This window comes from Camelus dromedarius, chromosome 13, assembly GCF_036321535.1.
Source record: "Camelus dromedarius isolate mCamDro1 chromosome 13, mCamDro1.pat, whole genome shotgun sequence".
NCBI lineage: Eukaryota > Metazoa > Chordata > Mammalia > Artiodactyla > Camelidae > Camelus > Camelus dromedarius.
Genome location: NC_087448.1, coordinates 56988828 through 57012282, shown reverse-complemented (window position 1 = coordinate 57012282; position 23455 = coordinate 56988828). Strand labels below are relative to the sequence as shown.

The window sequence follows — 23455 nt, the reverse complement described above, 5'->3', positions numbered from 1 at the left end:
TTTATATGAAAAAGCATTCAAAAATATCTTTTTCTACTCTATTCTATTTTAGAAGCTTTGTCAGTATCAAATCTGCAAGGAAATGCATTGGTGGTATAAGAGTGAGCATGTTGCCTTCTGTTTGCAAGGAAATAAGATGTTAAAAACCTGAAGATCCTCAGAAGTGGCTGACAGAAGAGCAAAGAGTTTCCAGTCAACACAATGTGCCCTCCATGAAACAAAGTCATCTAACTTCTTACTTGGGATGTGTCAGTGTTTTAGGAGACAAATCAGAGTTGGTAGTTAAAAATTTCCTACCATCTACAACACAAAGGTATTGATCTAAACTTTCTCAAATGATCCTTCCTTTCTCCTTGATTAAACCCTGCTCTGATGCCAATGAAGAAAGAACCACGGACCAGACTCCAAACCAGGAGATTAGACCGAGACTCCCATGCACGAAGGCTGGAAAAGCTAGGGGGTGTGTTTAGTTAATGGAAATATATACACTAGTCACTTACCTGATTGAACTGATTCATTTATAAACCAAGAATGGTTTTTTTCCTTGAAAACTTTTACTTCAAACAGCTGCGGTAGACACATATTGAACAAGTAAATGGCTCCTTCCCCTGTTGAGACAAATCTGTTTTTTATTTGTAAGTTTTCACACACACACACACACACACACACACACACACACACTCTCTCTCTCTCTCTCTCTCTCTCTCAAAAGACTACCTAATAGTTCTGAGGAATGTTCCTAATATGAACATAAAGATACAGAGATACAGTCTCTACAAAGTGAGTCCAGGAAGGCTTGTAGCTATTACATACAGATGCTTCTTTTCCAGCTCCATCATCCTCATTGAACTTAGACCAATAAATACGAAAGTGTAGATCATTTATCAACTGCCATAAAGCCTCTCACTGAGTCCTCCATCAGATCAGGAAGGAAAACCCATTCTTAAACTACCCAAACCTACTGGCTCAGCCAGATGGACTGCGCTGGCCTGTGGGCCAGTCTCCAGGGCAGCGTGCGCCACCAACACGGAGGGACGGAGACACCCCACAGGCCTGCACAGCTGAGAGGCCAGGGCCTTCCACTGTAAGCTGTGAGGAGTGAGGAAAGCCACACTCAACTGGATGAAAATTTCCCTTTCTTTCTCAAGATAAAAAATAAATACATAAAAAATGTTTAAAAAGGCTGTAAGGGGATGGAGGCTGTGCACATCTCCATGAATCTGAATGAATCCCTTCAATGCACAAATTTTTTTCCTAAACGCAGCACAATCAAGGACCCTGAGTTTGAATCTATCTCAGCCACATGCTGGGTGTGTGCCTTTGGGGAAGCTATGTAACCCTTTCGGTACTTCCGTTTCCACATCTGTAAAATGGAAGCAATACCGAACCTACCCTCTAAGGTTTTTATAAGGATTAAGAAGACAGAATACGTACACATAAAGTTCCTAATACAGTACCTGGCACATGAGTAAGTGCTCAGCCAAGGCTAGCCTTTATTTTTCCATAGTCAGTAGAGCAAAATGTTGTCCACAGACATTTAGATGAAACAAATTTAACAAGAAGCCTGGCTTTTTTGGTCCCTTTACTTTTGTTAGATGCTTTAGAACCTTTACTACTACCTGAAACTTCTCCTGAAAGCACATTTCTCACAGCTTAGCCTTATGTGCACCAAGGAGTTCCAAGTACGACAGCTGACCAATGACATTCCATTTCATTTTGAGGAAGAAAACACTGGAAGAAGCCAGAATTTTTGCCTCTCTTGTGGCTTCTATTTATGTGTCTTCCCAACAATAACAACAACAAGGCACCACCCACTGGATTACTCTTGCTTTCACTCCTCAGGATGACAGTCGCCAGGAGAATGCGCCAATTTGCTAAGTGTCAGATATCTACTCAAAACCTTATCGAATTAATAATAATCTTATAACACAAATCTTATAAAATAAACTAATGCGGAAACAATTCTACACAGAGATAAAAAATATCGCCAATATTACTATATACTTAGAGTGTATTTTAGTATTTTTAACTAAAAATTGTAAGACAAAACAAAATACACTGACTATAAAGTTAAAATTATTCCTGATAAAATATGCATCTCTTCAAAATACAATGTTTGTAAAGCAAAAAAATCACCCCCTGCAGGAAAAAAAATATACTATTTTTTTGACAGGGCAAAATAAGAAAAGTACAGCTAAAAATGAAACCACTCAAAATCTTGGCGTGTCCAGTAAAAGCATTCCTGTTTTTTTAAACTCTGATTATTTATTTTACTTTGTAACATATAATGAATATAAATGGAGGCTAAGAAAAGTTGGCTTAAGAAGGCCAAGGAAAATTAATCTGCTTTCAAAGAGAAACCAAACACGCTACCTTTTTTTTGTTTTGCCAGCATTTCTGATGAATGAACAAGTCTATGGATTAAAATTAAGAAGAAATAAAAAACACTTAGGTCGAGTGAATTATCTTAGAAGACTGGTAATGTCATTCACTTGCTTTTGTCACCATGTGATGCCATCTTATGTTTAAAAGCTATTCAGTAAAGACAAAACATACAAAGACAAATAAATATACACACTTTCAGTCATGATGTTTAAAAAAGTGCCCAAGTTACCATCATCAGAGGAGAGCGGAGGGGAGGAGAGCTTACCTGAACATGGGTTAACCAATTTCACAAACATAAGCCCAGTTTTCATCTTCTCTGCAGCATCTTTTAAATATTCTGGAAAGAAACGATGAGTTTGTAAAATTAAAAGATACTTGCTTTGTTGCTCAGTTTACTGTTTTCCTTTCCTCTATTTATATGATTTTTCTTTTCAAAAATTTTAACTCTGTCGCTTTCAAGCTGTGTGATCTTGTGCAAATTATCTATAAGGTGTAGTGGAATTTTAGGCAGTTTTAATTTGCTTCTTTGAGAAGTGACGAGGAGCAGGACTCAGGTGCCTGGGTTGTAACCTTGGCCCAACTACCTGGTAGCTTTGTCACCCCAGGCAAGGTTCTCATGTCCTGTCTTGGTCATCACACTTATCAAATGAAGATGACGACATATATACTTGCCTTCCAAAGGATTCAATTAGCTAATCTGTGAACGTTCTTAACACATTCAGACAAACAGAAACACATAAATGACAGCACTTACTACTATTATTATTTTTATTGTTATTATTATTATGAAATAGAACACTTTAAAAATAAGTACTTATTGGACATTTACATTTTTCGCCCCTAAGTATCATTGTCTACTCATGTCCTCCGCGCATTTCCCCGGTAGGGCATTCATCTTCCTTTCACCAGTTTATGGAGTCTTTGCACAGTAAGGATATCTTATCGATGCTGTTTTTAATGATTATTTTGCCACTTGGAAAATATAAAAATCTTTGTGTAATCCCATCAACATGTCCCTTCATGGCTGTACCATTTGTGTCACACTTAGAAAGGCCTTTTCTTCTTTAAGATTACATGAATTGCCCATATTTTCTTCTAACATTTTTACATTATATTTAACCTTTTTGGAACACATCTATGTATAAGATATGAGGAGACATCCAACTTTATTTCTTTTTCAGTGAGTTGTCCAGCTATCTCAAGGCCATCTACTGAATAACCTAGGCTACATGTTTAAAACACATTTAGGAGTCTGTCTATAGGTGTTGAATTTTGACCCTCTAATCTGCGGCTATATTAGCATTAGGACTTCAATATTTTAATTACTGTAGCTTTAAAATACATTTTAACATCTGGCGAGTTAGGTCCTCTCATTATGTTTCCTCTACAATATTCTACTGTCAAAGTTTTAATCATGTAGATTAAAACATAAAAACCATGACAATTTCATTTATAACATCCTCATACATTTTGACTGGCATATTCATAGAACCCATTTAAAGAATTTCTCTCCAAAAGGAACCATGGGATTCTGTTTAATAAGGGAGCAGAGCAACAACCTACCAAGAGCAGATCAGAAAGCTTTGGGGAAGGAAATGTTTTAGTCACTTTTATTTCTACAGCCCTACTCCCTTTACCAGATCTTCATAAATGTAAATAAAACCAGCATGTTTAGAAATAGGCTTACTCTTACATGATATAAGTATAAATTTTTCTTAACAGGGACATTAACTATATTAAGAAAACAAAACCCTAATTTTGAGGTCTCCACATGCAACCAAATGGAGTAACAGAAACCCAACTTACCCTCCTACCTGAAACAACCAAAAAACAAAAACAAAAAAGACAAAATATGCGAAACAACTATTTTCAAGACACTGGAGGTGGAGCACGCAGGACAGTGATCTCCGAGATGGGAAACAAATGAGGTGAGCCCTGCAATTGCCCAGCTTACTGCCCTGAGAGAGTTTCCAGGCCATGGTGCAGAATGAGAGAGCCCAGGTGAAGCCTGGCAGACTCCCTGAGTTGAAGAGATGGGAGAGTTCTCAAAACACCATGGCTAGAGTTCACAGGTCAGCACACAGGAAAGGAGAGAGCTACATAGAAAGAAAAGCTCAGAGATCTGCAAAGGGTACTGCTTGAGTATTCAACATAGTCCTGATCAGTGCATAGTGCATGCGTATGATATAACCACCTAAGGGCTAGGAGAAAAACTGCTGGACAGATTAGAGGGAACAGTATCCACATTCACTCAGGGCCCTGGATGGGGCCTATTCCTAGACAGACTGGAAAACGTCATAATTCAGGGGGCATTGGGTAGAGAACTCCAAAGGGTCTTGGCTCAGCAGTAAGGAACAAACAGCCCTAGACTAAATATTGCTCTGGTCTCACCAAACTAATTTTAAAACAAAGACCTAAAAGGATCAAACTGTTTCCATTTACCTCCGCTGTGTCCCAGAATGAAGTTCAAGATTATTTACAGAAATACAAAAATATTCATCCTCCAAAAAGGTAAAATTCAAAATGTCTGGAATCTAATCAAATATTACTAGGCATTCAAAGAAGCAAAAAAATATAATCCATAATGAGAAAAATAAACCAATTACTGAGAGAGGAGTATTGATATTAGACATAGATGTTATATGAATAGGCAAGGGGATTAAAAACCGTATTCTTCTTTTGTAAAGTACAAAAAGTTAAGCAGACACATAGAAGATTTTTTAAAAAGACCCAAGTTGAGATTTAAAAAAATACATCAGATATGATTAATGGTAGAAGAAAAGATGAATGAACTTGAAGACACAGCAATAGAAACTATCTAAAATGAAAAAATAGAGGTAAAAAAAGAATTAACACATCTTTAAAAGAAAAGAAAGAAAACATGATGAAGCTGTAGAAAATACTCCCAAAAAATGAAGGTGATCAATAGGCCCTTTTAGACACACAAGGGCTGAAAGAAATAATCACTAACGGACCCTCATGACAAAGAACGCTAAGGGAAGTCCTTCTGGTCAAAGGAATATGATACCCTATGAAAATATGAATCTAAACGAAGGAATGAGGAATACTGGTAATGGTGACTGCAGGGGTAAATAAGAATTTTTCCTATTATTTAAATCTCTTTAAAGATCACTGACAAAATAACAACAATTATTTATAAAATAATTATAAAAAGAACAACAAAAATAACAACAACTTAGCGCAGGGTTTGTAACATACGCATAAATAAAATATATGACCACAGCAGCATGAAGGCCAAGAAGGGAGAAATGAAAACATTCCACTGTAAGGTTCTCATACTCTATGTGGAGTGGTGTTAGATCACTTGAAGACAGACGCAGTCATTTAAATATGTGCAGTAAACCCTAAAGCATCCAGTAAAACTATAAAACAAACAAAAAATGCTGTCACTAATAAGACAACAAAGGAGATGAAATAGAATCATAAAAAATACTCGATTCACAATTCAAAAGAAGGCAGAAAGGGAGTGAAAGAAGGACAAAGAACAGAGGAGACAAATGGAAAACAAACAGCAAGAAGACAGACTCAAACCTAACCAGATCAAAAACCATATTCAGTGCAAAAGGTGGAAATTGTCAGACTGGATAAAAAAGAAAGAAAAAATTACATGCTGCTGTAAGAAACACATTTTCTACATAAAGACGCAAGTAGATTAAAAGTAAAAGGAAGAAGATAGAGTGTGCTTAACATGCTAACACTAATTAAAAGAAGGATGAAATGCTTTTGCTAATAACAAAGAATACTATCAGGGATAAAGAAGGTCATTTCATAATGATAGAATGATCATGAGGAAATAATCCTAAATGTTTATGATCACAAACACAGAGCTTCAAGATATACAAAGTAAAAATGGACAGAACCCTCTGCCCCTTCTTTCACTCTGGCAACCACTAATCTGTTCTCCATCTCTAAAATGTTGTCATTTTGAGAACGTTATATAAATGGAACCATACCGATTCAATTTTAAGAAGTCTTTTAAGATTTTCCTTTCTGCAACTTATAAAAATGTAAAGGGTAAAGTTTAGCACTGTTAAAAACCTTCCACAAAACTAAAACAGGTTGTGGTTTTCTCTCCTTTCCCCGCCTGCTGTTTCTCACTTTTCCAGCATCACATTTCTTCATTATGTCTCAAAGCATAGAAAAGGTGACTTCTCTCTTTTTCAGCAATACAGCCTTTATTTTATTTCTGTATGACAGTAAATCTTTCAACTGTAACTTGGTGAATTATTACTGATTTTTTTTAACAGAAAATTTTGGTTCTAGTGATTCTTGCCAGTACTCCTTCAGCTTTCCCATTCCTCTGAAACTTAAAATAACCGAATTTTACAAATAACTAGAATCTAGGAAAACATATTTTTAATAATTATTCAAGGAAAGCAGTGTTTCTATTTTTCCCAGGAAGGGCAGTAAGTCCAGAGGATTAGCTATAGCCTAAAATGTCAAACTATAAGAACTTTGGAATTACTAAGTACAAATAAATACTGACATTAATGTGTTCTGCTGCAAATGCCAGTGTTCTCTGAAATATGCTTTGAGATATATTAGTGTAGATAACACTGAAATGTTTATGCAGTAGGGAAAAAAAGTATCTTTTCTCATATTGAGCCAACAATATGAGAATATTGAGCTTGCTGTTGGTCTCGGTTTTTCAACACAGAATTCCAAGTGGGATGCTATACTCTTTAACTATAGAATGCATTTCAAAATTAATCTCTCCTGCCAACTTCATTCATTCATTCGTTAATTACTGATTAGTATAAATAGACCCAGCCCCTACCGATGGGCCATGGGGAACTTTTGGATATTCCATGGAAGAGACAGATATTGAATCAAATAATCACATAACTGTAGACTGCAAATATAACAACTGTTAAGAAAAAAAAATACATGGAATATGAGACCTTATGATAGAGACTATAACACAGACAAGGAGGTCTGGGAAGGCTTCCTGTGTCTAGCACTGGTTGAGTTCTTTGCTTTGATGGCTAAGGAGTCAAAGGAAATAATGCATTTACTTTACCAGCTAAATATTTAGTTGGCTCCTGGGCCAAAGCAGTCCACAAGAGGGCTTTGCTTGATATGCATATTTTTTTAAAAAAATTTGAATTAGGTGCTAATATTTGGAAATCAGGTGATTTTACATAAAGTACAGATGTCAGATATATTTTCCCTAAATATGAAAAAAATTATTAGGAAAAGATTTTGCCTTGCACAATCAAAACACCTGGTAGCAACAAATTTATTTTGTCAAATGGCAACTACCACTGTCTACCCTTAGTCCTCCAAGGCATCTGTGCACTCATCGCATGGCTGGATGACTGTTGAACGCCACATCTGTCCTCACTTAACTGCATTCTCATTTTCTAGATTCCATGTACCCACTGCATATATCAGGTGCTGAATAAATAGCCATTTAGTATTAAACACTGTCCTCTTATTGAAACTGATTTCTATGACCAGTTTTACTATTCCAGGCACTGAGGATATAGCTATGAAAAAGACAAAGCCCCCGTGCTCACAGAGACTGTATTCAATACACGCCTTCACCTTCCCCTGTCTTACTTCTCCATCCCAGTCCCTCCATCCTCATGCTGGGCCCTCACCTCTCAACCATCCAGTCCCAGGGCAGGGAAGAGGACTCAGATCTGCCAGAACCTAGAGGCCCTGTGTCCAGAACCGCACTGTTAAAACAGAAATAAAATGCATTTCATAAATGTGAGCCACATAGGTAATTTAAAATTTTCTAGGAGCCACAATAAAAATAGGTAAAATTAGTTTTCAACAATATATTTTATTTAACCCAGTGTATCTCAAATATTTTCATTTCAATATATTAAAAACATGAAATGTGTTAACACGATGTCAGCTGTGGGTTTTTCATAGATGCCTTTTATCAGATTAAGAAAGTTTCTTATTACTGATTTTTTGAGTGTTTGTTATCCTTCCTAGGATAAATCCCACTTGGTCATGGTGTATAATCCTTTTTACACGCTCCTGGATTTGGTTCGCTAGTTCTTGAGGGTCTTTGCATCTGTGTTCATAAGAGATATTGGTCTGTAATTTTCTTATGACATCTTTGTCTGGTTTTGGTATAAGAGTAATACAGCCCTCATACAATGAGTTGGGAAGTATTCTTTTTCCATTATTGGGGAAAGTTTATAAAAAAAATTGGTGTTAATTTGTTCAGTGTTTAAAGATTTTTACCAGTGAAGCTATCTGGGACTAGGCTTTATGGGAAGGTTTTAATTTACTGATTTAATCTCATTACCTGCTATAGGTCTGTTCAGATTGCCTGTTTCTTCTTGAGTCACTTTTTTGTAATTTATACCTTTCTAGGGATTTGTCCATTTCATCTACATTCTCTATTTTGTTGGCATACGGTTGTTTATAGGATTCCTTTATGATCTTTTTTTTCATTTCTGTAAGGTCAGTAATAATGCCCTCTATTTCATTCCTAATCTTAGTAATCTGAATCTTTTTTTCCTTGGTTAGTCTAGCTAAAGATTTGTCAATTTTGTTGATCTTTTCCAGGGGCCATTTTTGGTTTCACTGATTTTTCTCGTTTTACTATTCTCTACTTTATTTCTTCTCTAATTTTTATTTCCCTCCCTCTGTTTGCTTTGGGTTTGATTTGTTCTTCTTTTTCTAGTTTCTTAAGGTGAAAGATCACGTCTTTTTTATGATTAGGTTATTGATTTGAGATTTTAAAATATATATAGGCATGTACAGCTATATATTTTACTCTAAACTCTGCTTACTTGCATTTCTTATGTTTTTGATATACTGGGTTTCATTTTCCTTCATTTCAAAGTACTTTCTAGTTTCCCTTATAATTTCTTCTTTGATCCATCGGTTATTTAGGAGTATGTGGTTTGATTTCCATATCCGTGAATCCCTTAAATTTCCTTCTATTAATTGTCTTTCACTATTAGTGAAAATTCATTTCACTATTTTTAGAGAACGTATTTTGTATAATTTCAGTCCTTTTACATTTATTGATGTTTGCTTTATGACCTATGGTACAGCCTACGCTGCAGAATGTTTTATGTTCACTTGGGAAGACTGTGTATCACAGTTGGGTGGAATGTTCTACAGATGCTTCTTAGGTCTTGCTTGTTTATAGAGTCGTTCAAGTCTTCTGTTTCCCTGATGATCTTCCTCCTAGTTGTTTTATCCATATTGAAATGGGTTATTGAAATCTCCCACTATTATTGTTCAATTGTCTATTATCATCCTTCAATTCTGTCAGCTTCTGGTTCATGCATTTTGGGGCTCTGCCATTACACGCATATAAGTTTCTAACTGTTATATTTTCCTAATAGACTAAACTTGTTATCATTATAATATGCCCCTCTTGTGTCAGGTAACGATTTTTGTCTTATAGTCTATTTCATCTGATATTAGTATAACCACTTCAGCTCTCCCTTGGTTATTACTCTTTGCATGGTTATGTCTTTTTCCATCGTTCATTTTCAACCTATTTGCATCTGTGACTCTAAAGCGCGTCTGTGATTTTAAAGTATGTATCCCGTAGATAGTATATAGTTGAATCATGTTCGCCACCCCACCTCCATTCTGCCAATCTCTACCTTCCAATAGGAATTTTTAATGCATTTATATTTAATGTAATTACTGATGAAGTAAGATTTATATCTGCCATTTAACTCTTTGTTTTCTCTATGTCTTATGTTTTTGTTCCTTTATTCCTCTATTACTAACTTCTTTCCTGTTAAACAGATATTTTCCAGTGCACAATTTTAATTCCCTTGTTGTTTCTTTTACTATATTCTTAGTGGCTGTCCTGGGAATTACCTTCAGCACCTTAACTTACAAGAATGTAGTTCAGATTAATACTGACTTGAAAACTGTAATAACATATAGAAATTTTCCTGCAGTGTAGTACTTTTCCTTCCCCCTCCTTTGTATTATTATCATACAAATTACATCTTTATATAAGCCAATCAATAGTTTTATAATTATTGCCTTATAAAGCTGTATTTTAAACCAGAGAGTAGAAAGAGTTACAAACAAAAATACACTTGTACTGTTTTTTACATTTATCTATGTGATCTACATTCTTCATGTGGATTCAAGTTACTGTCAAGTGCACTTTTTTCAATCTGAAGGACACCCTGTATGATTGCTGGAGACAGGTGTAGTAGTGGTGAATTCTTTCAGTTTTTCTTTATCTAGGAATGCCTTAGTTTCTCCCTCAGTTTTGAAGGAGTTTTGTCAGATAGAGAATTCTTGGTTGAGCATTTTTCTTTCAGCATCTTGAATGTGTCATCTCATTAACTTATGGCCTCTATGGTTTCTAATGAGAAGTTAGCTGTTAATCTTATTGAGGATCCTTGTACTTGATAGGTCATCTTCTCTTGATTTCAAGATTCTTTCTTCATCTTTGTCTTTTGACAGTTTGACTATGATGTGAATAGGTGTGGATCTCTTTTAATTTATCCCCTTGCAGTTTACCGAACTTCTTGAATTTGTAGATTACTTTTCATCAAATTTGGGAAGTGTTTCACCATAATTATTTAAATATTCTTTCCCCCACTTTCTCTTTCTCTTCTCTGGGACTCCCATTATAAATATATTGATTTCCTTGATGGTGTACTACAGGTTTCTGAGACTGTGTTCAGTTTTCTGAATTCTTTTTTCTTTCTGTTCCTCAGGCTGGATAATCTCAATTGATCTGTCTTCAAGTTTGCTGTTTCTTTCCTCTTCTAGCTCAAATCTGCTGCTGAGCCTGCTAATGACATTTTCTTTTCAGTTACTGTACTTTTCAATAGCAGAATTTACATATTCTTTTGTAATTTTTCTCTCTCTTTATTGATACACTCTATTTTGTGAGACTCCATTGTCATACTTTATTTCTTTAGACATACTTTGCTTTAGTTCTTTAAGTATATTAATAATAGCAGATTAAAGTCTTTGCAGAATAAGTCCAACATTTGGCCCCCTCAGGGGCAGTATGTATAGATTACTTTTTCCCCTGTGTATGAGCCATACTTTCTTGTATCTTTATGCGTCTCATATCTTTTTATTGAAAGATGAACATTTTAGATAATATAATAATAGAAGTGACAATTCCGGAAATCAGACTCCCTTTCAATACTTCTCTAAGATTTACTGTTGTTGCTCCTTTCGGTCATCATTGCAGTTGTTACAATTTGTTTGTTTAGTGACTTTTCTGGCCTAATCCTGTAATCTCTATTCCCTGTAGTGCAACCACTGATACCTCAGTTAGCTTAGTGGTTAGCTAATGATTGGTCTGAGATTTCCTTAAATGTTTTGAATCAAAAAGTCTCTCAATGTTTGCTGCGGGCGTCTGCATGTGTTAAGGCACCACACCAACACTCAGGCAATTTAAACTTCTGCCTTAGCTTTTAATAATGCTTGCCTAGGGCCTCAAGGTCAGTCCAAGGTGAGAGATTAGGGCCCTCTCAGGTATCTCCTAGGCAGGCACACAGCCCTCTAACTCCCTAGGAATATGTCAAGAGCTTTTCAAAGCCTTTTATGGAGCTCTTATTCCCATATCTTCCTTTTAAGTTTTTGGCCAGGTTCTTATTTGCCCCATTGATAATGCCCCCTCAGCAGGTGATATGTTAAACTGCTACTAACTGTTTTGACAAAGGCCTTAGGATAGGGTTTTCCTGCAGAGCGAGTTCTGAGCTCCAATCAGGTCAAATGACAATGCCCTGTGAACAGGTTTTTTCCAGGGAGCTGCAAGACAGGTCACACAGGGACAATGCTCTGGGAATCAGATTTTTTTTCCTTTTTTTTTTTTTTTTTTTTTTTTTTTTTTTTTTTTGAGGAGCTCCAAACAAGGCCTGCCCATCCAGTGGCTGCTAGGCTGCTGGTTTTCAAGGTTACTGCAGATCTGAGTAAATGGAGACGGGAGCAGTTCAAGTTGCAATGCCACAAACCCTGTTCAATGAGATTCAGCAGTTTTTCCTGAATAAACACTCCTCAGATTGTTGGAAGCCTTTGGCTAATTCCGAAGAGTTCTGAAAAAGTTGATTTTGGCCATCTTTGCCAATGTTTTCATTGCTTTTATGGAGTGGTGGATTTACCCCCACCAGATTTTGAAGGCTTATATAAAAATAACTCGTATCGCTTTAATACTTCTAATACATTCCTTAGTCAATAATTTTGTGTGTGCCTTAGGCATATAACATCACTTAAAAAAATATTTTTAATTGAAGTATAGTCAGTTTACAATGTTGTGTCAACTTCTGGTGTACAGCACAATACTTCAGTCATATAGGAACATACTTACATTTGTTTTCATGTTCTTTTTCACCATAGGTTACTACAAGATATTGAATATAGTTCCCTGTGCTATACAGTATAAACTTCTTGTTAAAATTACTTTTGACTTTAAACTAAAGGCTCTGTCAAAGATAAAGAGTTCTTTTACCTTCATTTGAATGTGGAAAATTCTGGGTCATCCCATGGGCCAGTTGCTCACCCACCAAGCTTAGAAGCTCCATCTTTTTTCTAATCTAACTTTTACCTGTATCTAGCACAGCTGAAGGATAGCTAAATTAATTAGGGAAGAAAAATGTGCTTTTAGAATAATGGGAAGGAATCGGAAAAGTAGGAGTGCGAGTATAGAGAAGGATTTTCCTCTATAAACCTATTTTTAACTGATGCCTATTTCTTTGATAATCTCAGCATAGAACACAAGATCTGGAGTCAGGTCCATAATCCAATCCCAGCTCCTCTTCTTACTCAGCAGTGACTTTGGGCAAGAAATTCAACCTCTCCGTCTCTCACTCATCTCATTTACAAAATGGGCATAATAATTATTTCACAGTTTTGTTAGGCTTAAATGTAATATATGTCGAAGTGCCTACAACATGCAATAAATACTTAATTAAAAATCAGTTCCCTTGCTCTCAGCATGGAAACGTTAAGAACATGTAGGGAATATTAAGATAAAAATACAAAAGCTAAGAATTCTAAGCACATAACTGCCAAAGGGTCTAACAATTAGCTTTCCAAGAGGAGATTAAATTAGGACCAGTACAGGCATACTGCAGAGATACTGCTGGTTCAGTTCCAGACCACTGCAATAAAGCAAGTATCACAATAAAGTGAGTCACACAAATTGTTTGGTTTCCCAGTGCATATAAAAGTTATGTTTATACGATACTATAGTCTACTAAGTGTGTAATAGCATTATGCCTAAAAAAAAGTACATATTTCAATTTAAAATATTTTATTGCTAAAAAACGCTATCATTTGATCCTTCACCGAGCTGTAATCTTTTTTGTAACAGTAACATCAAAGATCACTGATAACATAACAAATATAATAATAATGAAAAAACTGAAATATGCCAAGAATTACCAAATGTGACACAGAGACACGAAGTGAACAAATGCTGTTGGAAAAAATGGTGCCAATAGACTTACCCAATGCAGTTGCCACAGACTTGTTGATTTGTTAAAAAAAAAAAAACAACACAGTATTTGCAAAGCACAATAAAATTATGCCTGTATATTCTTTCTAAGAAGCCTGAACACAGTGCATTTTATGTGCAAAAATTAAGATGACGTAAGTGAAGTACCCAGGAGTTCCTGGCACATGGAATATGCTTGATAAGTGTTACATGAATTTGTTGCTTGATTTTAGCAAAAGCTCAGTAAAAAACGGTAAAACAAGTTTTCATACTTAATGAGCCAAACTTCACTCATCTAGAAAATTTATTCACATGCAACACCTTCTTCCAAAACCATGCTGAATAAAATAAGACCTTTTCACATTATGGTTTTTAAAGAGTAAGCTCTATACTTTCTTTTCCTGACTGTTGTCTCTTATATAAGAGATGACATAAGCCATGCTGGCTAAAAGAGTGTTTCTACAAAAACAAAAAATTCAGACAAATCAGAAGCAGGTACTCAGTCCTTTTGGCCATTACAGATTCAATAATATCTTAAACTTCCCAAATTTCTCAAGCCCTGCCACTTGAGTTTATGTCTAACCAATTCCACACAGTTTTCTTATGGTCTCTGAGTTCTGTATAAAGATCCGGTTTTATGTCCCACTGGTCACCATTAACTCTTGCAGCAAATCTTCCATCTGTTTACCATACCGATCTAAATACCTCAACAAAAGGAAACTCTGATTGCTACTTTCCTGACATTTGAACTTTAAAGAAAACATACCAATGACAAAGAGACAATTGTGGCCAGTGAATGTAAAATAACAAATAACAGCTAATATGTGTGCGGCACTTACTATAGACCAGACAGCATCCTTTATGTAAATTATGTAATATAATCCTCATAGTAAGTATCTCTGTGAGGTAGGGTACCATTTTAATTTCTACCTTTTTAGATGAGAAATTTGCTAAAGTAAGAAAGCTGTCCGAGGTCATGGAGCTATTCAACTACACAGAGAGCCAAGATTTAAATCAGGCAACAAATGTTTTAAACTATGACCCTGGAGAAACTCTTAATCTGAAGTCCCATCCTTCTTAACTCAGGAAACACAAACTGCGGCTCTGAAACCCAATAATTATCTTGGTGTAACTGTTTTCCTGTGACACAAACAGCTCAGACTCATCTGTCCCCTTCCTGTCCTGTCCTCCTCAGCGTCAAAGACCAGAGTTTTCTCATCAGCTGCCCCCACTCCAGTCCAGCCAGTTTCCCACACTGCCAGGGAGGCAACAGAAGGAAGAGCAAAGGGGGGAGCCAAGGAAAGTGAGACAGAAAAAAAGGCAGGATCAAAAAATACACAAAAGAAGGATGCTAGAAATTTGTTGTGGGATACAAGAAACATCTGGTGATAAAAACAGATAAAGTCAAGTTTGACCAATGGCAAAAAAAAGAAAACTGATCTTACTAGTAATGACAATATCCTATGCATAGCTGCACATGCCCTCTGCCCCCACTTATCTGTGACATTTTAATGCTTAAAAATTAGAGTACACAGCACGTATCAGTGCAGAGACTTAACCATTCAGTAATTTTGAAAAGTTACTCATGAAGTATTGTACAAGCCAAAATGGAACATTATTTTTCATCTGCAGATTATGTAGTATGTGGGTTGTTGTACACTTGATATGAAGTTATTTATCAACTAGTTTTTAAACTTGGCAGCTCTTTCTTCTCCCTCTCTTGGTTAAGACAAGTTTCTTCGTATCATTTAAAGTTCAAAGACACGAGACAGGAGAGAGAGCCACTTTTTTTGCCAAGTGTTCTTATGACTTGGAAGCAACAGGCATTTGTTCGTGACCCTGTCTGGTTTTTGGCACATGGCAGATAAGCTGAGAAACACACACCCACTGTTACACGGAGAAGAAAGAACAGACATCAAAGCACCACTCATTTTATTTTTAGATACCATATCAAGGCTATTCAGGTTTCTTAAGAAGATCCAATAGGAGAAAAAAAAATGAGATTATCACTCTCATGCTCATGCAATACTATGTCCTAAATAGGTCCTAGTTCATTTTCTTTAGACTTCAACCATTAGAATATATTCAGATCCCCTGGTTCCCTTCTGCCTGATTGCCAGAGAAACCTCCTTGGGATTTTTTGCTAGGACACAAACACAACGCGTACAAGACAAATCAGCATAATTTTCAAGTTACTTGCCGCTTTCAGGAATACCAATTTCAGTAACAACTATTTGCCTTCCCCTCCCAAGTTGTTAGCACTGTCATCAAAGAGATCTGGGGTCATTCTCCTGGCTTTGAAGCTCTCAGCTTCCTCAAACACTACAGGAGGCAAACCAAGAAAGCTGGCATGCACTATGAAAATAATTTCCAAGTAACGGGTTCTTCTAAGAGTAACTTTTCATTCTGAAGTTAGAAAAAAGAAAAAACTAGCGTTCACCAAAACCACAGAAGATAACATCTCCATTCTTTTAGGGCCGACCTATCAACGGCCATATTTCTAGGAACGGCATGTGCCCTGAAGAAGAAACTGATGCAAAACTTCACGTTTGTAACCAACTCAGAGCCACAAAGAACAGGAGCATCTAGAGATGGAGCTGAGGCCCTGAAATATCTGAGAAGCAGGGAAACTCTGGAGAGGCAGATGGGACAGGCCTGACTAGGATGACCAATAACAACAGCGCTGGCTCACTGAGAGGAGGTGTGCCTGGTGCCTGGTCCTCCCACCCCTCCCAGGGTGGCGTGACCATCGTTCAGCCAGCAGAATGGCCTTGGGCTCACGGCAGGGGCCCTGGGGGACTCCGGAGTGCTGATGGTCTCTGCCACTTAATTCCTACAGAGTGTTGGGCAGATTATTTGACTTCTCCAAGTCGTGTAAAATGGTGATAATAAAGCTTGTGTTGACTACTTCTCAAGGTCATTGTGAGGGTCAAATACAGTAACAGACATCAGAGTGTATTACAATGGTATGAGATGGAAGATGTAAGCCTCGGAGATGGGCTTCCCCCAAATTACATAAACCTTGGCTGAAGGAAGGACAGTATAAGTTACAGCCAAACCCCAATTCTCCATACAGGCCTCTGCCAGGTCCCTGCGCCACTCAGTCAGAGACCTCCAGCAACTGGAAACTCAGAACTTGACAGAGACGGGCCGGGCCGGCCACGTGCGGCTGACTCCCTCCAGCGCTCAGGCTTACTGGTGAGTGAAGGCAGTGATGAGCTCTGGAGCCGTCTATCCTGCACCTTTTCCTTCTCCTGGACGAAGCACTCCGCACCCCAGCACCCTCTGGCGGCCCCCCTCCCACCTGTGCCTGGAGGGAGCCCACCCCTCCTTGGCTACCACTCACAGAGGGTGATGGCTGGGCTTAGAAGTCATCACGGGCGGCCGGGCAGAAAGCTGCCCTGGAAACTTTAAACTAAGAACGAAGAGAAGAGGGGCAGCTCCTCCCTGCAGTGCCAGGAGGTTTGAGGGTGCAGGGTGTATGTAGCCCGTTTCACACCAAGCAGAGGAAGTCGGTTTGAGAAGAGGAAGTTAACGCTCAGAGAGGCAGAAACTCTAGACCTCCTGGTGCTGCAACACCCTGTTCCAGGTGTCCTGAAGCTCTCCGCCACCCCACCACCCTGCCCCCAACACAGCTGGCACTTGCTAGGAATCTGTGGCCCCGCTAAGGAAGTCCTAAAGAAGCATCAGTCAGGTTTTCTAACACAATCAAGATGTGTTGCCTCCCCCTCCCTACCCTCACACTAAAGAAACAGTAATTTCCATACTAAGGTAGACTCATGGTCTTCAAGGTCCATTCAAAGTGGCATCCCATTTACGGCAAACACACCAAGGTCGTCTGCAGAAGTCAGGCTTGTCCTCAAAAATTCAACCTCAAACGACTTTCAAAATATCCTAGCTTGCCAACGTGTTCATTATGGTTCTGGGAATTTATCCTCACCTCTCTTGGATCTGATTGCATTTTCAGTCTTTAGCCACTCTTAAAAATAATCCATTTCATATATGTACTGCCTATCCTGTGAGGAAGTACTTCTTACTTGGTATATTTGTTACAATATAAATAAACTCGTAACAAGCCTCTTCAATGCAAAAAGTATGACCTACAGATTCTCTTTGTCAGGTTTATTCATGTCACTGTCTGAGTTTCTGTCTTTACCAAAATTAAGAGAAAAAATTTTCAGCTCCCTAGCTCGCCATTAAATCCATCTAACATCTTTCTCTAGTTCTACATAGAAGTATAGTAAACAGAGCCAGGTAGTACCCTTGTGTAATCTCCTTGAGTGTTTTAGTGAGTGTTCCAGCAAATAAGAAGAGTAAATAGTGAAATAGAGGCAGAAATAGAAAAATGAGAAAAATTTAAGAACACTGAAATTCATTTTATGATACATACAACATAAAAAGACTAGAAAAAATATTTCCAAAATTATTATTTTTGAGTGGCAGGATGATGGACAAATGCTTTTCTTCTGCATGTTTTTCTGCATTACTAAAATTTCTACACTGGGTATGCACTGTTCTAATAAAAACTTATTGGAAAAAACCATTTGGAGAAAAAGAGTTAAATGGTCAAAACTGAGATTAAAAGAGCAACTGATCTCAGCACAGAGCCTCGCCAAATGTTGTCAAGACGTTAGGCCCTCGCAGGGAAATCAGCTCTGGCTGGAGAGCCCTTGGCCGGCCAGGATTCTAGCTGTTTCAGAGGCAGGTAATGAAACAGGCTCAGAGCAGATCAGAGCCTTTCACCAGATAGCCCATTCCAATTTAGCAAGTCACCTTTTAAAGATATTTTAAAAGCAAATATAAAGGACCTCTGAACAAAAAGGCTGAAAGTCCTAAGTGGCCTGCCTGCTTTCAGAAGCACTGGGGAAGGTTGGGCTCTGAAGCTTAAGGCCAAAATGCCCATCACTGAGATGCCATAGGGGCCACTCAGAAGAACGTGCCTGGGTTCTGTACTGGGCATCCAATATATTTTTACACAAAAATGATAAGTGAACTGAATAACCATGATGAAATGTGTAGGTGGTTGAAGAGGTACCACTAACTTGCACTTTAACAGGGGGAGAGGCTCAGAGGGAAGGTTTCCTGGAGGAGGTGACACTTGCACTGGGTTTAAACTGTAAGTAGGCATTTGCCAAGCAGAGATCATAGAAAAGATCAGGCAGGGGTCTAGGTAGACACACAGTCACGGGCATTGAAATAAGTTGTATAACCCCAATATCCCTAAGCATTTTAGCGGGTGCTCCAGTAGACAGGTTGTAAGAGTAAATAGTGAAATAAAGGCAGAAATAGAAAAAAGAACACTGGAATCATTTTGTGATACATACAAATGGCTTAGCTTCATGGAAACTAAAGTTGAACCAAGCCTTGAAGAAAGGATAGAATTTGGATCAAAGTGGAAAGGGAGGGAAAAGGACGCATGTGCAGAGACAAAGACTGCAGGGAGAACTGGAATGTGAGCCGTTCGTTCTTGCAGTAAATGTTTACTGAAGGCCCCTTCTGCCCCAGGCCAGGACGCTGAGAGCTTGGGGTACCAGGAAGCGCTGACGTGTAATTCAGACCAACAGAGGACAACCCCGTGAGTCCAGTACTGTTCTCCCCACTACAGAGATGAGGAAACTGAGGCTTTACAATGAGGATGCAATTTTCCAAGGAGCTTATAAATAGCATAAGTCTACTTTCAGGCTTGCCAGGCTCTCAAGAACATTGATGAGTTGTTTGTTTCTTAATATCATGGTTAAAGTTCAGAGGATACGGGGGAAACCCACACAGCCCCTATTCTGCTATTCAAGTGAAAAAAAATCACGAACATCTCTTATTTTCCTTTTATGAATTTTTTTTCTGCCCTGGAAGATAAGTATGAGTTCTGACTTTCAATGTCCCAGGCCTTTTGGAACAGTTACTAGCAGGACAAGGTCAAGCTCTGGAAACAGCCTGATTGTACCAACCAGCAACCGATTCAGCACGTCAGCTTCAGAACGTGCTGGGACTCAGCGAGCGGCCATCTGAGGGAGGCCAGTCGGGCTCCTGCCAGACAAACGTTTCATAAAGACAAAGCCAGATTTGGGGGTTTGTGTGGAAAATGTTAAACACACTCTGTGCTGGGAAACTTAAGAGACCCCCCTCACTGCTGACAGCCTGCAGGACACTATTCAGTAAATGACAAACCTTCCGAGAAGCCGAGCTTTACCTAAAGTCAATGCTTGGACCCGGCAGGTTCCCGACTGCTGGCCAAGGTAAGTGCAGGTTCCTCCCACTGAACACGCTCCTATGAAAGTGAGGAAGCTTTCAACCCACAGGTGTGTTTCTAAACACAAAGAAACAGACAGGGAAACAGGGTTGACAAAGAACAAAAAACCTGCTTACATTTTTCTTCTGAGACTAACCACAGGCCCTTAGGTAAAATAGGAAAAAAAAGGGTTTTTTTTTTTTTTTTTTAGGGTCACTGAAAAGTCATTTGGGTCTATAGTAATTCTTTCTTTGCCATCTACTTCAAACTCCTACTTTTCAAACAAGAAGTGTTTCTTGTGGGCTCACTTAAAAGCTACAAGTCTCTAATCAGAAATAATATAAATTTTCTCCATCATTAAATAGGAAAATTAGTTTTTCCTTTATGTTTGATTTCTTTTTTAATTCTTTAATTAGAATATAGTTCTAAAGCTTGCAGTCATACAATCCTTTCAAATCTATTATTGTTTTCCTTTTGGAGAGACAAATCTGATACTATAAAAAGGTCACTACTGCATTTGGAATGTCTGAGGCAGGGAGGCAGGTCTGAGATTATTATTTCCCTGAGAGCAACCGGTCCTTTATGCCCAAAAAAAACTGCCATTGCTTATGCTATCTGTAGAGAAATAAATAACAAATAGAACTCTTCCTAAAATACTTTTTAATGTGTCTTTTCATGAAATAAAAGGGAATAACTTTATTGCAAAACTTGTCTACAGCTGAAGATGCGATCTGAAGTCCAGTTTGACCTGGAGGCTTTTTAATCAGGGGGCTGGCTGAAGGATGTTTCAGTCTAAATGGATCCTGAGATCATTTTTGTCCTTCCTTTTTCCCCTCACATAACGTTAGGGATTCCCACTGTTTTAACATTCCCCTGGAGACGGCAAAGTAACAGGGTTCAGCCAGCAATGCAGCCCTCTCTCCTACGTTCAGTGACTCTGTTCCCGGCTGGCCTTCCACATTGGCATCCACTCCAACTTAGTAGAAATAACAAGCATATAAAACTGGGACTAGAAAAAAATATTAAAAGTATGACTCAAACATGTGCTTTTAGGATAGCAAAGAGAAAGGAAATTTCTACCTTATTCCAAAAAGTAGGGATGTTCATTGGTCTCTTATGGTAACTAAATCTGCAAATAGCCTAGTGTCCCCAGGCCATGCAGGAGAAACGTTTAAGACCATCCCAAACTGCAAGAAATGCTTACCTTGAGGAAACAGAGACAGCTCTGTCTCCACCGGCCTATGAAAATCAAGGTCCCACATCTACCTCACAAGCATTCCTTCCAAGTTTCAGCTTTTGTTTTTCCAGGATAATCGACTTCTCCAGACAAATTGAAAATGAGGGGCAAAGAGACCTAACTAGTACTTTTTAATATGTCCTTTACTACATCCTTCAAGACATAACACAGTGCTATGGTAGGGTACAGTCCCCTCTCAAATGCATAACTTAATGGGGTTTACTTCCTATTGGCTGGAAAAAACAATAGACAGGTCTGTGAAGATGGGCCTCATACCCTGCACTCTCCTGGCGGCAGAAATTCTGGCCCACCATAAAGACAGCTAACCCTGAGGCTGGCCCCTTCTATCTCCAGGATGGTCCTGCTGCAGGGTTCCTCGTGGTGTCCTCCGACCAGCAGCATCAACATCCCTGGGGAACTGGTTAGAAATGCATGTTCTCAGGCCCCATCCCAGACCTGCTGAATCAGAAATTCTGGGGGTGGGGCCCAGCTCCCCAGGTGACTGATGCCCTCAAGTTTGAGAAGCACTGTTGCACAGCAGTTAACTGTCAAACCACCAGGGCCTATACCCGCAGGGCCTGCAGGTGGCAGTAAAGGCCAGCTGGAAGAATTACAGGCACTAGTCGCTCGAGTTTCTAGTGTTACAGAACCAGCCTGCCTGACCACACTGTTCTGTTCCTTAACAGCTGGCTCAGCCTCCTCCAGTGAGTTCAAAGGTCATAGTACATTGCAGCTTTGAACAGGAACTGGCCTGAAATTCTTTTCGCCACCTGGCAGTAGACATATTAAAACCTACAATTTTCAGGGATGCAATCAATATTGAATTATCTCAAAGGTTTTTGTGTTTAATACGATGAGGATACAAGCAAACCTTAAGAATGAACATGCCATTACTAACTGAATAGAACGAGATAAGAAACTCAAATTATTCTTAGCCAGTGTGTATCTAAATAAAAACAATGCACTTGATTCTGAATGTATAGAGTTCCCATTAAAATCTCTTTGAATTAATGTGACAATGGTGAGAAGAGAATTCTTCTACTGGAAAGCAAGTATCAGGTAGCCCTTTGCTAGATTCTGTGGAAACCTGGAATTTTGCATTAACTTTTCCCATTCAAACTACAAACATCTCTAGTTAGGATGTGGAGCAACAGGAACTCACACACGGCTGGTGGGAGTGTAATCGGTACAACCGCTCGGAAGACCGCTGAGCAGCATCTTCCAAAACTGAACATAGCATAACCAGGATCAGCATTTCCACTCCTGGGTCTACACGGCAGGGAAATGAGCACTTCCAGCTACCAAAAGCCTCATAAAAGAGTGTTCTTAGAAATGAAACTTGTAATAGTTACAAACTGGAAATAATCCAAATGTCCATCCACAGTAGTAGAGATAAATATTAATATGCATACGATAAAATATACACAAGGAAAACACAAGCCAACCAACAAATCAGACTACTGCTATACAGAATATGGATGAACCTCATAGATGCAATGCTGAGTCAAAGGCAGGCACAAAGGAACACATACTTTTCCAAACGGGCAGAACGAAACTGCGGTGACAGAGGTCAGCACAGAAGTTACTGGGGCTATCTAGCAACAGGCAAGAGGAGCTTACTGGAAAAGTTCTAGGCCTTGACCTGGGGAATAGTTACAGGGGTGTATACATAGGAAAAGTTCCACTGAGTTGCACACTTAAATTTGCACACTGTACTATGTATGTATGTTACGCTTCTTTATAAAAAAAAAATAAAACATAAAACAAAAAATATTCTAGACAAATTGTCATGTAACAATTTTCAATATAAATTTTCACCATAAAAATCTAGATTACTGGGCAACTATGTTTCATCATCAGAGTATCATTTATTGCAAAAATAGTGCATTTGCTGAGCTAAAATCTCACAATTTGATACAGAAAGCAATGAGTTTCCCTTATTTCCAATGTTATGCCATCAAATCAATGCATCATCCGATAAAAGCGCCAAAACTTTCTGACTTGCACTCCCTGGTCCCCAATTCCATTCATTCTGCCATTTCATGCCATCATGTGTGGTAACGACTCGCTCCATCATCCCAGCCCCTGCAGGCCCTGGACAGCTGGTCATCACCCCAAGGGAGGCTGAAAAGCCTGGCTCCAACACACTTGTCATTAGCTGCCTGAATCTCTTTGCTAC

General features: G+C 38.4%; 1 protein-coding gene across 6 annotated transcripts in view; it reads right to left on the bottom strand.

The window, feature by feature from the left end:
* The window catches only part of RNASEH2B (ribonuclease H2 subunit B), a 61839-nt gene that overhangs the window by 37422 nt on the left and 962 nt on the right, over positions 1–23455 (bottom strand). For 4 of the 6 annotated variants that reach the window (XM_031465977.2, XM_064493181.1, XM_031465978.2 and 1 more), the window contains exons 2-3: positions 2651–2722; positions 501–608 (exon numbers count right to left, since the gene is read on the bottom strand). In XM_031465977.2, coding sequence (XP_031321837.2) covers positions 501–608; positions 2651–2722 — 180 coding nt within the window. Of the gene's footprint in view, positions 1–500; positions 623–2650; positions 2723–8009; positions 8088–23455 lie in introns of all 6 variants that reach the window. The other 2 variants (XM_031465974.2, XM_031465976.2) reach the window with 2 other exon arrangements.